Source organism: Marmota flaviventris, chromosome 18 (assembly GCF_047511675.1).
Source record: "Marmota flaviventris isolate mMarFla1 chromosome 18, mMarFla1.hap1, whole genome shotgun sequence".
In the NCBI taxonomy this organism is placed as follows: domain Eukaryota; kingdom Metazoa; phylum Chordata; class Mammalia; order Rodentia; family Sciuridae; genus Marmota; species Marmota flaviventris.
Genome location: NC_092515.1, coordinates 11,272,629 through 11,287,081, shown reverse-complemented (window position 1 = coordinate 11,287,081; position 14,453 = coordinate 11,272,629). Strand labels below are relative to the sequence as shown.

Sequence of the window (14,453 nt, the reverse complement as noted above, 5' to 3'; positions counted from 1 at the left end):
GTGGTCTTTATTCTGCCCTCACCCTTCAGTTGTGCTCTCTTATAAGTCCACTCTCCACTTTAATTGGCTCCTTTTTTTTTTTTTTTTTAATTTTTTTAAGTCGTTGATGGATCTTTATTTTTATGTGGTGCTGAGAATCGAACCCAGTGCCTTACACATGCTAGGCAAGTGCTCTACCACTGAGCCACAATCCCAGCCTCTTTGACTCTTGAATGTTAGTCAGATCATGTCTCATTTCTTATTCTAAACCTCTAACGACTTCTTACTTCATTTAGAGTAAAATCCAGGTACCTAAAGTGGTTTATAATGTCTCATGTGTCTGTCTGCTCCTTGTTCCCCCATTGTTCTGTAAACACACTTGTGACTTTCCTCCTTGTCAATCAGTTCCATCCGTACTGGCCTCTCTGCTAGGCTGAGTGTGCTTGTGCCTCATCACCTGCTGCTTGGACTGCTTTTTGTAAGGAGTGGTGTTTCCTTCTGAAGTAAGGCCCCTCCCTTACTTCATCAGGTCTCTTCTCAGATGTCCTATCTGAAGAAAAGCCTTCCATGACCACTCTCTTAATTTTGCCTTCTTCCTTTGCTTCCCTTTTCCTGTTTATTTTACATCTAAGCATTGATCACCACTTATTATATTAACATATTTTTGTTTACATGATTATCTCACTGTATTCCCACTGGAATGTGACCTCAGAAGAAAGGAAAATTTTTGTCTATTTTGTTGGTCTATCCTCAGTGTATAAAATTGACCAGGCAGAGGGCAGGTTTCCTATAAATACTTGTGGAATGAATTAATGTGTTAATAATGGTTACATGGATTTTTTTCTATTAGTTATGGAAATACTTAAAGGTTGGTAAGTACAAATGTACAAATGTGTGATGAAACTCAATCTAGAACAGCTTTATTCGGTTAGGTGTCTAACCTATTTCTAGTTTACGAGGTTCTTTTGGATATAGGTAAACATATGCTAATATCCATTAATTCACTGTCTTAGTCTGTCGCAATTGCTATAACAATTACCCTAGACTGAATGGCTGAGCCAGTTGTACATGCAGTAAGCAGAAAAATTATGTAGAAGATTTTACCAGACACCTGCTGCAGCAAAAGAAGGCAAGCCTTTTGGTAAGGTTCAGCTTCTTGGTATAGGTTTCCTAGGAAGTATTATTCTTGCTCTTTGAGTATCAAATTTCTAACTTATAGCTTACTTATAAAACTTAGGAAAACTCTAAATTGGTGTCATTATTGTGCAGTGAATGGGAGCATAGTAGACTGTCTCTTGGTTTTTGGGCTCTTATAAGACAGATAACCTAATGCATGATGATAAAGAAAAATAGAACCTTCTTAATAAAACCTTAGGCTATTGGCCTTATCATGTAACTGAACAGAGCATTCACATGCCTCATCTCTGAATTCTCTTTGTCCTTTTAGGAAATAAGAATCTAAGTGAGATAGAGACTCTCCAAGAAGTAAGGTTACAGTATCTGCCCCATGATGAGCTTTTCTACTCACAAGTCTGGCAACAGGTTACAGGGGACTTAACTGGGCATCAAGATTCTGTGATAAATATTCAAGGAACTGGCTCTTGGTTAAAAAAACAAGATGTTGCACTCTCTGAAGATGTGTTCAAGAAATGTTTTAACAAGGATTCACGTCTTCAAGTTTACCACAGAATCCATGTTGATAAAAAACATTACAAAAGGGAGACATGTAAGAAAGGTTCAATTTGGGATTCTCATCTTGAAGTTAACCAGAGACCCCATGCAGGAGACAAGCCCTACAAATGTGAAAAATGTGATAATACCTTCCGTCGATTTTCCAGTCTGCAAGCCCATCAGAGAGTGCACAGTAGAGAGAGTTCAAACAAATCTGATGAATTGTGTAAGGGTTTCAGTCAAAAGTTGCAATTTCCCCATCATCGGAGAGTCCGTACTGGAGAGAATCCATACAAGCATGAGGAGCATGGGAGGAGTGTCCGAAAAAGCTCATATTGCCAAGGTCCTCTGCTAGTCCACCCAGGAGAGAAACCCTATAAATGTGAGGAGTGTGGAGTGAGCTTCAGCCAGAGCTCTTATCTTCAAGTCCATCAGAGAGTCCACACTGGAAAGAAACCTTATAAATGTGAAGAGTGTGGGAAGGGTTTCAGTTGGCGTTCACGACTACAGGCCCATCAGCGAATCCACACTGGAGAGAAACCATACAAATGCAATGCATGTGGCAAGGGCTTTAGTTATAGCTCACACCTTAACATTCACTGTAGAATCCACACAGGGGAGAAACCCTACAAATGTGAGGAGTGTGGGAAAGGCTTCAGTGTGGGTTCACACCTTCAAGCCCATCAGATAAGCCACACTGGAGAGAAACCATACAAATGTGAGGAGTGTGGGAAGGGTTTCTGTCGGGCCTCAAATCTTCTGGACCATCAGAGAGGCCATACTGGAGAGAAACCGTATCAGTGTGATGCTTGTGGCAAGGGCTTCAGTCGTAGCTCAGATTTTAACATTCATTTTAGAGTCCATACAGGAGAAAAACCCTATAAATGTGAGGAGTGTGGTAAGGGCTTCAGTCAGGCCTCAAATCTTCTGGCCCATCAGAGAGGCCACACTGGAGAAAAGCCATACAAATGTGGTACTTGTGGGAAGGGCTTCAGTCGGAGTTCAGATCTTAATGTTCACTGTAGAATCCATACAGGAGAGAAACCCTATAAATGTGAAAAGTGTGGCAAGGCTTTCAGTCAGTTCTCAAGTCTTCAAGTGCATCAGAGAGTCCACACTGGGGAGAAACCATATCAGTGTGCTGAGTGTGGGAAGGGCTTCAGTGTAGGTTCTCAGCTTCAAGCCCATCAGAGGTGCCACACTGGAGAGAAACCATATCAATGTGCGGAGTGTGGGAAGGGCTTCTGTCGGGCCTCAAACTTTCTGGCTCATCGTGGTGTCCACACAGGAGAAAAACCATACCGATGTGATGTGTGTGGAAAGCGTTTTCGACAGAGATCCTACCTTCAAGCCCACCAGAGGGTCCACACTGGAGAGAAGCCATACAAATGTGAGGAATGTGGGAAAGTCTTCAGTTGGAGCTCATACCTTCAAGCCCATCAGAGAGTTCACACTGGAGAAAAACCATACACATGTGAGGAATGTGGGAAGGGCTTCAGTTGGAGCTCAAGTCTTATAATTCATCAGAGAATCCATGCTGATGATGAGGGTGATAAGGACTTCCCTTCATCATAAACTCATAAATTTTACGTTTTAGTATCTCAAATGAGTGCTGAAATAGTCCAATTATCAGAGCTGTCATAGAAGATAAAAGATTTGCTTAATAAAAGGGCTGGTTTTTGCTAGAGATTGATAGTGGTTGAGAGACCAAACACAGAGAAGCCTCATAAGAATGGAACCATAGGACTTTATTCAGAACCTTCACCTCTAACAGATATATACAGACAAGAAGCTCAAGAAGGATGAATCTGATCTGGAAAAAACTAAAAAGTACCAAGATGGAAGTGCCAAAATCCATTCAATTAGAATATAATTTCCAAAAGAGTAGAGACCTTATTGACTGCCAAATCTCTGCATTTTCAGTGCCTAGTATATTGTATGCTCACAGTAATTGCTAAATAGTAGAAAGGAGACCAGTTATATTTAAAGTTTTTTATCCAGTTCATCTCTAAATTAGTTTCTGTAAAATCATCCTCAGATGAATTGTTCTACAAGGCTTAGAGGACATTTAAATTAGATATATGCACACATCTTTCCAACCCTGTGCATCCTATAAATGAAGATTTATCAAATTGGGGAGTGGTATAGCTCATTAGTAGGTTCATAACTCAGTTCAGTGGATTGTGGCCAGAATTATTGTACCTTATTGGGGTATAGTTTGAATTCAGTAACATGTATAAATCTCAAATCTGTGGCTTCCTAAATTGTTTTTTGGTGCTGGGGATGGAACCCAGGGTCTCACCCATGCTAAGCAAGTCCTCTATCACTGATCTACACCCCAGTTCACTTCCTAAGTTTTGACAAATGTGTACAATATTTTTGTTAAGCAGAAAGTTTCTCCATGCCCATTCCCAGTTAATCCCACCTTCAATGCCAATATATATTATGATTTTTACTCTATAAATTAGTTAGCTCTGTTGAATATCATATTGGTTCAGTACTTTTCTGTTTGTGGATCCTTAGGATTAGTGTTTCAGATTCAGAGAAAACATTTAACAAAATTTAGCATCTGTTCATGATTAAAAATTTCTTAGATAAAAGATATATGAAACATAACATTAAAAAATTTTTAAATAAGGAATAATTTATATACACTAAAGCTGAGCTTTGGTAAATGTTTACTGTCAGGTAACCACCACCACAGTAAAAAACTTTTAAAAGTTCTAGTACCCCCTGCCTCAAAGTTCCCTTGTTCAGTAGTCAGCCCTTCTCCCCATTGCCAGTCTGTGGCAACCACTGACATGTTTTTTATTACTTTTACTTTTCCCAATGGAATCTAATAGAATGTAGATTGTTGATTCTGGCTTTTTGCACTTTGCATAATGCTTGGGAGATTTGCACGTCTTCTTACATGTATCTGTCATTTCCTTTTTTTGTGGAGCGGGACAGTGCTCGGGATCAAACTTAGGGCCACATGAATGCTAGGCTAATGCTCTACCACTGGGCTCCTTCCCCAGGCCTCAAGTCATTCCTTTTATTGCTGAGTAGTACTCTGTTGTGTGGATGTACCACATTTGCTTATCCATTTGTCACTTGAAGAATATTTGGGTTTTCAGATTCAGCAGCTATGAAGAAAGCAGCTAGAAACATTTGCATACAGTTTTGTGTATCAACATGATTCCTTTTGTCTTCATAAATATCTAGGATTATTGCTGGGTTGTATGGTAAAAATATTTTTAACTTTCCAAAACATGGACAAACTTCTAAAATGGCTGTCCATTTTGTATTCCCATCATCAATGTATGAGAGTCCCAGTTCTTTCTCACCAAGATATGTTAGGGTTTCCTTTTGTTTTTGTTTAATCTGTTGTGTTTCACAAGGCTTTAGTGGTATCTCATTTTGGTTGTAATTTGTGTTTCCCTAGGACTACGTTCAGTGTCTTTACATGTGCTTGTTTGGTGTTCTTATTTACTTTGGTGAACTGTTGAAATCATGGCCCTTTAAAAAAAAAAAAACAGAAAAAACAACTGTGTGTGTTAAGGAAAAAAAAAAAAAAACAACTCTGTGTGTGTGTGTATATAACTGATCCAAATACATATCTGTTGTTAGCCATGTGCTTTGCAAATATTTTATCACAGTATGTGGCATTTGTTTTTATTTGATTAACAGTATTTTTCACAGAGTGGAAATTTAAAATTTTTTGATAAGGTTCAATTTTGGACTTTAATGGATTATTATTTTTCTGTTCCCAGATATAAGTACTCTACCTAATCCAAGGTAACAAAAATTTTATGTCTTCAGGACTGTGAAGATATCTAGGACTGTGAGCCATTTGAGTTAATCTGTTAAGGTGTGAGGCCAAGGTCCCTTTTTTTGTATGGACACTCAATTATCTACCTTTTCAACACTGAATTGCTCTCTCACCTTTGTCGAAAATCTGTATGTAGGTCTTTTTCTGGCCTTTGGTTTCATTGATCTTTGGATCTATCATTTTGCCAAATATTGCACAACCATAGCTCTTGTTTATATATCTTGAAATAGGATAATGTAAGTCTTCCGATTCCATTGTTTTTCAGCACTAATTTGACTTTTGTTTATCCTCCTATAATCTGTAGACTCTAGCTTTGTGATTTTTAAAAGTGCATTCTTCTGATTTTTCTTAGGATTTCATTGAATGTATAAAATGAATTTAGAGACAATTGTCATCTTAGCAATATTGAATGTTCCACATCATAGACATGGTATAATTTTGTTTGGAACTTCTTTGGTTACTTTCATGAGAAGTTTGTAGTTTTTAGCATATAGATCCTGTACATATTTTATTAGATTTATACATAAGTATCCCATGCTTTTTGGTGCTAAATTAAATGGTACTGTTTATCAAACATTAATTTTCAGTTGTTCATTGCTAAAATGTAGAAGTACAATTTTTATGTACTACAATAGAAGTACAATTGTTTATATCCTACCCTCTTGCCAAACTTAATAGTTTAAATTGTTAAATAGCTGAAGGAAATCCTTCCTTCCTTTCTCTCCCCCATGTATTGTGCCCAGGGGTCCTTAACCACAGGACTATCTCCCAGACTTTTTTTTTTTTTTTTCCATTTTGAGACAGGGTCTCACTAAATTGCCTAGAGCCTTATTAAGTTGCTGAGGCTGGTCTCAACTTGTGATTCTCCTGCCTTAGTCTCTTGAGTCACTGGGATTACAGGCATGCACCACCATGCCCAACCCTTGGGACTTTGTGGGTGGATAATCATGTTATCTGTAAAAACTTTTTTTTTTCTTTTTCCCTGCCAATCTGTATACCTGTTACAGCAACTGCATTGTGACATGGAGCAGCTCTCTCCAAAGTTAGGTTTGTTTTTCATGAATTGTGACAGTAGCCCCTTTGATTCCAAAAGGTGAGGAATGGGGTTTATTGTGAAATCTAGTACAGAAAGAGTAGTCAGTAGAAAGTCTAGAACAGAAAGAGTAGTCAGTGTTCATATTATACAGGGGAAGTTCTGCCAGCAGGAAGTTTAAAAGAGATGGTGGGAGGGCACATGCACTTGGGATCCACAGGGGAACCTTGTCAGGATTGTGAAGGAGGCAGTAGACATGGGAAGGTGATGAGGCTTATGGATTGCTTACACTAAGTCAAAGTGTAAGTTTCCTAGAATTGTCACGGTTCACCCCTAATATTTGGGTCAGTACTACAATCTCAGGTTTCCTGTGAACAAATATGTATTGGAGAAAGGTGAAGTTTGCAAATTGACCCAAATTAATTAGTGACTTAGGTTTTAAAAAACTAAAGAGGGCATGAATTGTTACCATCCAAAACCAAATGGGACAAGTTAAGGCTTGTTTGAGAGATCAGAGCAAAGAGAGCCAATACTTATTGCTTGAATGCATACAGCTGCTTTATCATGGACCAAATTTTGCATCCAAATTTGATAGAGGTAGGTCTCTGGACCTTGTTGTACGTCATGGTAGTTTAGCCAAGATCAAAGTCTAATCAACATTTCTAATGTCTTATATGATGGCTTCATAAGTTTCTTTCTTTAGTACAGTATCATCACTAATTCCATAGCTGAGTGTGTGGGGATATACAGGCCCTTGATTGTCCTTTCTCCATACATTTTGAACAGTGGAGGGCTACAGAAATAGCCAATAGGTATAAAAAAAAAAGTATGTGTAAAATGGGATCCCTCAGATAAATGTAAATTGTAGTTTTGATGGATAAATTGGGACAGTATAAAATATTAAGCTCGATCAGTAGCTTTGAAGCAATATCAGTAATATTTGGTAAGGGGCCTTAACTGGAGATATTATAGGGATTATGAATGTTATGAGGTATTCATTTTTACTCATGTTAAGGGTAGGCCAAATAGGGCAACTGGAAGGAAAAAAAGGAGACAAGGATTCTTTTTGCAATGAAATTATTAAAAACAACACTTAATTCTTTCAACCTTCTTTGTTCCGACAACATGAGGTGTTCATAAATTTAATAGGTCATTGTTTAATAGCACTAGCATAACCGTTTGTAAAGGGATTGGCATTGGATTTCTGCAGTCTTTCTTACTCCCAACACTTTTGACAAAATATGTAGGGGCTTTCTATACCACTTCTCCAACTCTGACACCAAGTGGGTGTGTAATGAAATGATTTATTTCATTTCTGATAGTAAGTACCTGGTTAGCACCAGATCCCAAAGATTAAGGGCTCATTCCCATAAGACTCCCCCAACTGAGAATCCAGCCTTGAAGTCCCAGGCCTCTTAGTTCTGACCAACTAGCTCCCTCCTTGGATGCAAGAATTTCCTAGAATGATTTGCAGAACTCAGGAATTCCTGAGTTTAATTTCTCTTGCCAATCTATTACAACAGATAAAACAGCCACATGGAAGAGGTACATAGGGTGAGGTACCTGGGAGTGCCGGAGGCAATGCAGCGTTTCCATGCCCCCTCCAAGAGCATCCCTCTCCCAGCACCTATCAAGGTGTAGTGTTGTAGTCACCAACTTGGAAGCTCTTTGAACTCTCAAAGGGGTTTTTATGGAAATTTCACTATGTGTGCATGGCTGAGGAAATTTACCCTTAGATTGAGCTCCATCTGTGCCCCCTCTTCCCCTTCTGAGACATCAGTAGTGAGTGGGGCTCATGGTTCCAACTCTAAAAATGTTGTAGAATAAGAAGTGTTGCTTTCAAAATGTTCTGAATGTGCCAATATCTCTTTGTTTTGTTTTGTGGTGCTGGGGATTGAACCCAGGGCCTTGTACATAAGAGGCAAGTACTCTACCAACTGAGCAATATCCCCATCCCTGTATGGATATCATTTCTTTATACACTTAAAAAGGCTGCTTTTGTGAATTACATATAAAAATACATTTTTTTGTTGTTGTTTGTTTTGTAGTGGAGAGTGAACCCAGGGCCTGGCATGGGCTAGGCAATCATGCTACCCCTGAGCATGTTTTCTAAACATTATGTTAAAAATACTTTTCATGGGCTGGGATTGTGGTTTTGTAAGCGCTTCTCTAGAACGTGTAAGGCAGCAGGTTCCATCCTTAGCACCAAATATATATGAAAAAAAAGTTCATGACCTTAAAAAAATTTTTTTTTCGTGGCCAAAAAAGAAAAGGAACAACCAGAAAGTAAAAAAGAAAAAAATAAACTGGGAGAAAATATTAACAAGAAAAATGAGACATGAATACATAAACAATATTTAAATGAGGTTAAAACATTTAAAAGGTTTGGAAAATTTACCAAAAATTAATAATGACCCTTGAAAACACAAAGGTGTTCTATTTTATTTACAATACAGAAAATATAGGTTTAAAACTACATTTAGATACCGGTCTACCTCGCCTATTCTGCAAATCAGGCTTTAGCTTCATAACGACAGATTAAATACCTTTTCAGTCGCTTACTGAGTCCTGGTTAATTCCTTGAAGAGCCTATCTCATTCGTTCCAACAACCCTGCCAGGCTGGAGGGTATTTACACTGTCTTTGAAATAGTTTTGTGTGAGGATTCGGGTGAATGTGAGGACAGCCCTCAGTTCACATCATCACATAGGAGCCTAGGAATGGACATGCAACCACGTTCCGTGGAGAAGCAACGCTCTCTGAAGCGTTCTGGGAAACGTCCATTGGTTACTTGGAGTCTCGCGTAGTTCCCCTGGGACGGGGGTGGGGGTGGGGGAGGAACGTCCCAGGAATTCTGGGAAGTGTAGTCCAGGCAGTCCGTAGCGTCGCGGGCATCTTTGCTTAGGAGGGCGGATGCCTGGAATTCTGGGAAGTATATTCCGGAAGGCTGAGTCAGACACTTCCGCTCCCTGAGCCGGAAGTTGCTGCTGTTTGTGTGTGTTTTTTTTTCTCATGGTGATTGAAATCAGTTTCTTGGGCCTTGGGAGCTCTTCCGAATTTCCTGGCCCCCCACCCCACAGGCACCCTCAATGACTCTGCCTTCAGTTTAGGGGAAAGGAAGCCTCCGCGGAGAGCAGGGGTTTGGAGCGGTGACAAACCAAGTTTCCGTTTTCCCCGCGGAGCCTGCTCGCGTTTGAGAGTCTGTGGTGGAGTCCCCGGGTTCGTGACCTGGTCAGGGCGTGTATCACCTGGTTTGAGGGTTTCCGGGGCTCTCGGCTCGTCTAATCCGCCCCTCTCCACCGCTAACGCGAGGCCACTTCCTCGGGTGGCCCACGTTGGGGACTTACTCGATTGGGGGGGGGGGGCTCATTGTCGTCATTTTAAATGTACCATCCTAATGGCATGGCTTGGGAATTGCAAGAGGGTCTTCAAAGCAAAGACTTAAAACCGTTACGAGCACCTAGTGAATGGTGGCTTTTCTTGTTACCATTTATTTCCCGCTGAATGGCGGGAGACCCTGGGTTGAGGCTAGAGAGCTCCAGCTGCCGGTGTTCTGGCTCTTGTTTGGGGTCCTTGCAGACCCGTTCATTCTGGTGCCTACTTGAGCAGAGGGAAGCCATGATTGAACTTCATTCCCATCAGAGGGTGCACAGTGGAGAAAAGCCATACCGATTGAGGAGTGTGGGAAGAGTTTTACTCAGAATTCCCAACTTTATTCCCATAGGAGGGTCCACACGGGAGAAAGACCCTGTATTTGTAAGGAATGTGGGAAGAGCTTTGGCTGGGCCTCCGATCTTTTGAAACATCAGAGACTCCACAGTGGAGAAAAACCATTCAAGTGTGAAAAGTGTGGGAAGAGCTTTACTCAGAATTCACAACTTCATACCCATGGGAGAGTCCACAATGGGGTAAAGCCATGAAAGTGTGAGGAGTGGGGATAGCTTCAGTTGGGCATCAAGACACCAAGACACCACGGTGGCGTAGAACCCTTCAATTGCAAAGAGTATGGGAAGAGCTTTGGACACAGTTCATATGTGAAAGTGCACAATGGATAAATGGCTTACAAATCAAGGACTTTGGGTAGGATTACATTGGAGCTCAAATCTTGATCTGTGTTTGAAGGTCCACACAGGAGATAACCCATGCAGATGTGGAGAATGCTGTAATTCTTTCAGTCAGTCTCACAGTCTCAGTTTTCAACTGCATCAGAGCACCCCCACCCCTCACCCCCCGCCAAATTACCTTGGAAATGTGATGCATGTCTTTAGTTGGTCTTCACAACTACTCCTATTAGAAACCGTAGAGATGGGGGATGTCTGGGGTGGATTTGTAGTTCAGTGGTAGAGTGCTCGCCTAGTATTTGTGAGGCACCAAGTTCTATCCTCATCACCGCATAAAAATAAATAAAAGTATTATGTTCTTCTACAACTAAAAAGAAAACTATAAAAAAAGGTGAGGGTATGTGTGATAAGCACTCAGTTAAGTGTACCTTAAAATTCATCACAGAATCCATACTGGTGAAAAATTTTATCCAAGGAAATTTACGAGGGGAAACATTCATTAAGGAAAGTTTGATCATAGCTCAGCATGTCCCAGTGGTCTGAGGACCACATAATAGAGCCTTCTTGTAACTGGTGAAGTAAGGGTCTTATTCAGAAGTATCAAGAAAATGAAACCTGCAGAAAATAACTTGGGGGAACAAACTTGAATTAAAATGCAGAATGCACACAGTACTGCAATCCAGAGCATTAATTTGAATATTATCTTACTACACTTGTCTCCTAGCCTCTCCCCATTCTGAATCTTTTGAATTTTTCTCATACTAAGACTGAAAGATTTTAAACAAAAGCAAAAACAAATGACTAAATGGTTTTGTTAACTGCAATAATATACTACAGCATATTTCATAAAGTTTTCGGTAGTGTTAATACAAGATTTACAGTAACAGTCTGAAAGATTGTGATGTAGTTACTTAATCCTGAGTTGATAATGACTTATACTTAATTTTTTATACTTCCAGGCAGTGACTGTATTTTGATGAGATTGTCTTCTGTTTGCTATAGTATTTATTTTAATCAAACTTGTCAGGTCATAACTATGCAAAAATGGAAGGACATTTGTCAAATTCCCTACCCCATATTTTTGCTCTTTCCCTATGAATAAGTACTTTGAAAACTGGAGTTTGGTAATTTCATCAAATATATTCATTATTGGGGCAGGATTAAAATTTATGTGGTCTTTGTTGGCGGCAGTAAAAGTATGTCTTTTGGATAGCAGTATGTGTCAGAAGTATAATCAGAAATCAAAGAATGGGAAGTTATAATTTTATGAGGTTAAAGTACCAAAAGGTAGAACACCATATTGATGATGTTATTCCCCCCTTTCCCCCCAAATACTAGAGATTGAACGCAGTCCCAATGGCACTCTACCACTGAGCTATATCCCCATCCCACTTTTTAAAATATTTATGTTTTTAGTTGTAGTTGGACACAATATCTTTTTTTTATGTGGTGCTGAGGATTGAACCCAGGGCCTCACACGTGCTACGTGAGTGTTCTACCGCTGAACCACAATCCCAGCCTCTATCCCCATCCCTTTTAAGAGCTAAGACAGAGGTTGTACTCCAACTTGTGATCCTCTGCCAGATCCTTTTGAGTAGCTAGTATTACAGGTGTGTGCCACTGAGCCTGACTTGTAACTCCATTTTTATTTTTCACTTTTTGGTAATGGGGATTGAACTCAGTGTACTTAACCACTGAGCCACATCCCAACCCTTTTTATTTTTTGAGACAAGAGTTTTCATAGCCTAGATGAAATAGGCAAATTCCTAGGAGCAAAATCTGGCAACACCGAATTTTGAAGAAAGGATATCTAAGTCAACCTGTAACTAATAAAAGATTGCATCTGTAATTAAAAACTCTTCATAGGCTGCAGTTGTAGTTCAGTGGTAGGGCAATTGCCAGGCAAGTGTGAGGCACTGGGTTTGATACTCAACACCACATAAAAATAAATAAAATAAAGATACTGTGTCCGTGTACAACTAAAAAAGTTAAAAAACAAAAAAATGGGCTTGGGTTGTGGCTCAAATGGTAGCACGCTCGCCTGGCATGTGCGCAGGTCTCTGGGTTGAATCCTCAGCACCATATAAAAATAACGATGTTGTGTCCACCAAAAACTAAAAAATAAAATTTTAAAAATTCTTTCTCTCTCTCTTAAAAAAAAAAAAACAACCCAGCTCTTCACAATCCAAAGAAAACCCATCCATTACCAGATGTCCTCTGGTGAATTCTACCAACATTTAAGGAATATTTACTGCCATAACTATCAAAACTCCTCCTCCCCAAATCACATGGGTAGGCTCTTCTTTGTTCATTCTATGAGACCAGTGGTACTTTGATTCCAAAGCTGTAGACATTAAAAGAAAATTATAGAGCCATATCTTTTGTGAATACTGATGCAAAAACCCACAACAAAATACTAGAAAAACCTGGTTGAGGTTGTGACTCAGTGGCAACATGCTTGCCTTGCACATGTGAGGCACTGAGTTTGATCCTCAGCACCACATAAAAATAAACAAAAATAATGATATTATGTCCATCTATTAAAAGTACTAGAAACCCAAATTCAGGTGCATATTGAAAGGAATATATTCAATGACCATGTGGATTTATATCTGGTAAGTGGTACATATATGCCACATAAACAGAATGAAAAATAAAAATTGCATGATCTCAGGCAGAAGACTCACTTGACAGAATTCAACACTATTTCATGAGTAAAACAAGCCTCAACAAAATAAGAATAGAAGGAACTATTCACAAATAAATAAAAGGTTCATATTGAAAAACTTGCCAGTTATCAGACTAAATGGTGGGAGACTGAAAGTTTTTCCTCTAATGGAACACAGTAGGGTTGCACTGCTTTCTCCAAATTCATTCAGCATAGCATTGGAAGTTCTAAGAGCAACAGGTAGAATAATTTGTTATTTGAATGCTTTGGCATTCAAACTGGAAATAAAGATGTGAAACCATCTCCACTTCCAGATGATATGCTGTAAATATATAAATGTTCTATAGCTGGGGGCTGTGGTGGCACATGCCTATAATCCCTGCAACTCAGGAGCTGAGGCAGGAGGATTGCAACTTCAAGACCAGCCTTAGCAATTTAGGAAGGCCCTATGCTACTTAGTGAGACCCTGTCTCAAAAAACAAACAACCCCCCCCCAAAAGGCTGGGATGTTGCTCAGTGGTTAGGCACCCCTGGGTTCAATCCTCAGTACCAGAAAACAAGCCACCCCCACCCCCCAAAAAATCTATAGAATACATAAAAAAAACCAATTATGAAATCAGGGAAATTAGAGTATTGTGAGTTCAAAGCCAGCCTCAGTAACTTATGAAACCTAACCTACTCAGTGAGACCCTGTCTCTAGATATTTTAATAAGGGCTGGAGGTGGGGTGCTAGAGTTGTGGCTCAGTGGTAGAGTGCTTGCCTGGCATGTGTGAGGCTCAATTCTCAGCACCACATATAAATAAGTAAATAAAATGAAGGTACATCAGCAACTGAAAAATCTTTTAAAGTAATAAAAATAAAAAGGGCTGGAAAGGTCGTTAAGTGCTCTTGTGTTCAATCCTAAAAATAAAAGAAGAAGAAGAAAATCCAAATGATATACATATAACTTGTGATAATTGAATTTGCTAAGTTTAGTGGTACAAGATCCAGTGTAATTTCATTAGAAGTAGTTATAATATTATTGTCTTCTGATTCCCATCTCAAAGGTGAAGTTTTCATCATTGCCTCATTATTAAATTTTTATGCAATGCATTTTAGTTTTGTTCATTTTTTTCTAGAACTATATTTCATAAATGTACAAATAACTGTTACAATGTTGTTAATAATATCCTACAATTTTCATTGATGTTCTCTTTTATATTTCTGGCCTTGGTAATTTTTTTTATGTCT

General features: G+C 39.3%; 1 protein-coding gene across 1 annotated transcript in view; it reads left to right on the top strand.

Moving 5' to 3' along the window:
- Window positions 1-14,453, top strand: part of LOC114100937 (zinc finger protein 226) — a 37,989-nt gene that overhangs the window by 10,590 nt on the left and 12,946 nt on the right. The window contains exons 8-9 of the mRNA XM_034637177.2: window positions 1,427-3,215; window positions 10,218-10,401. Of these exons, the coding sequence (XP_034493068.2) occupies window positions 1,427-3,215; window positions 10,218-10,401 (1,973 nt within the window). The remainder of the gene's footprint in view (window positions 1-1,426; window positions 3,216-10,217; window positions 10,402-14,453) is intronic.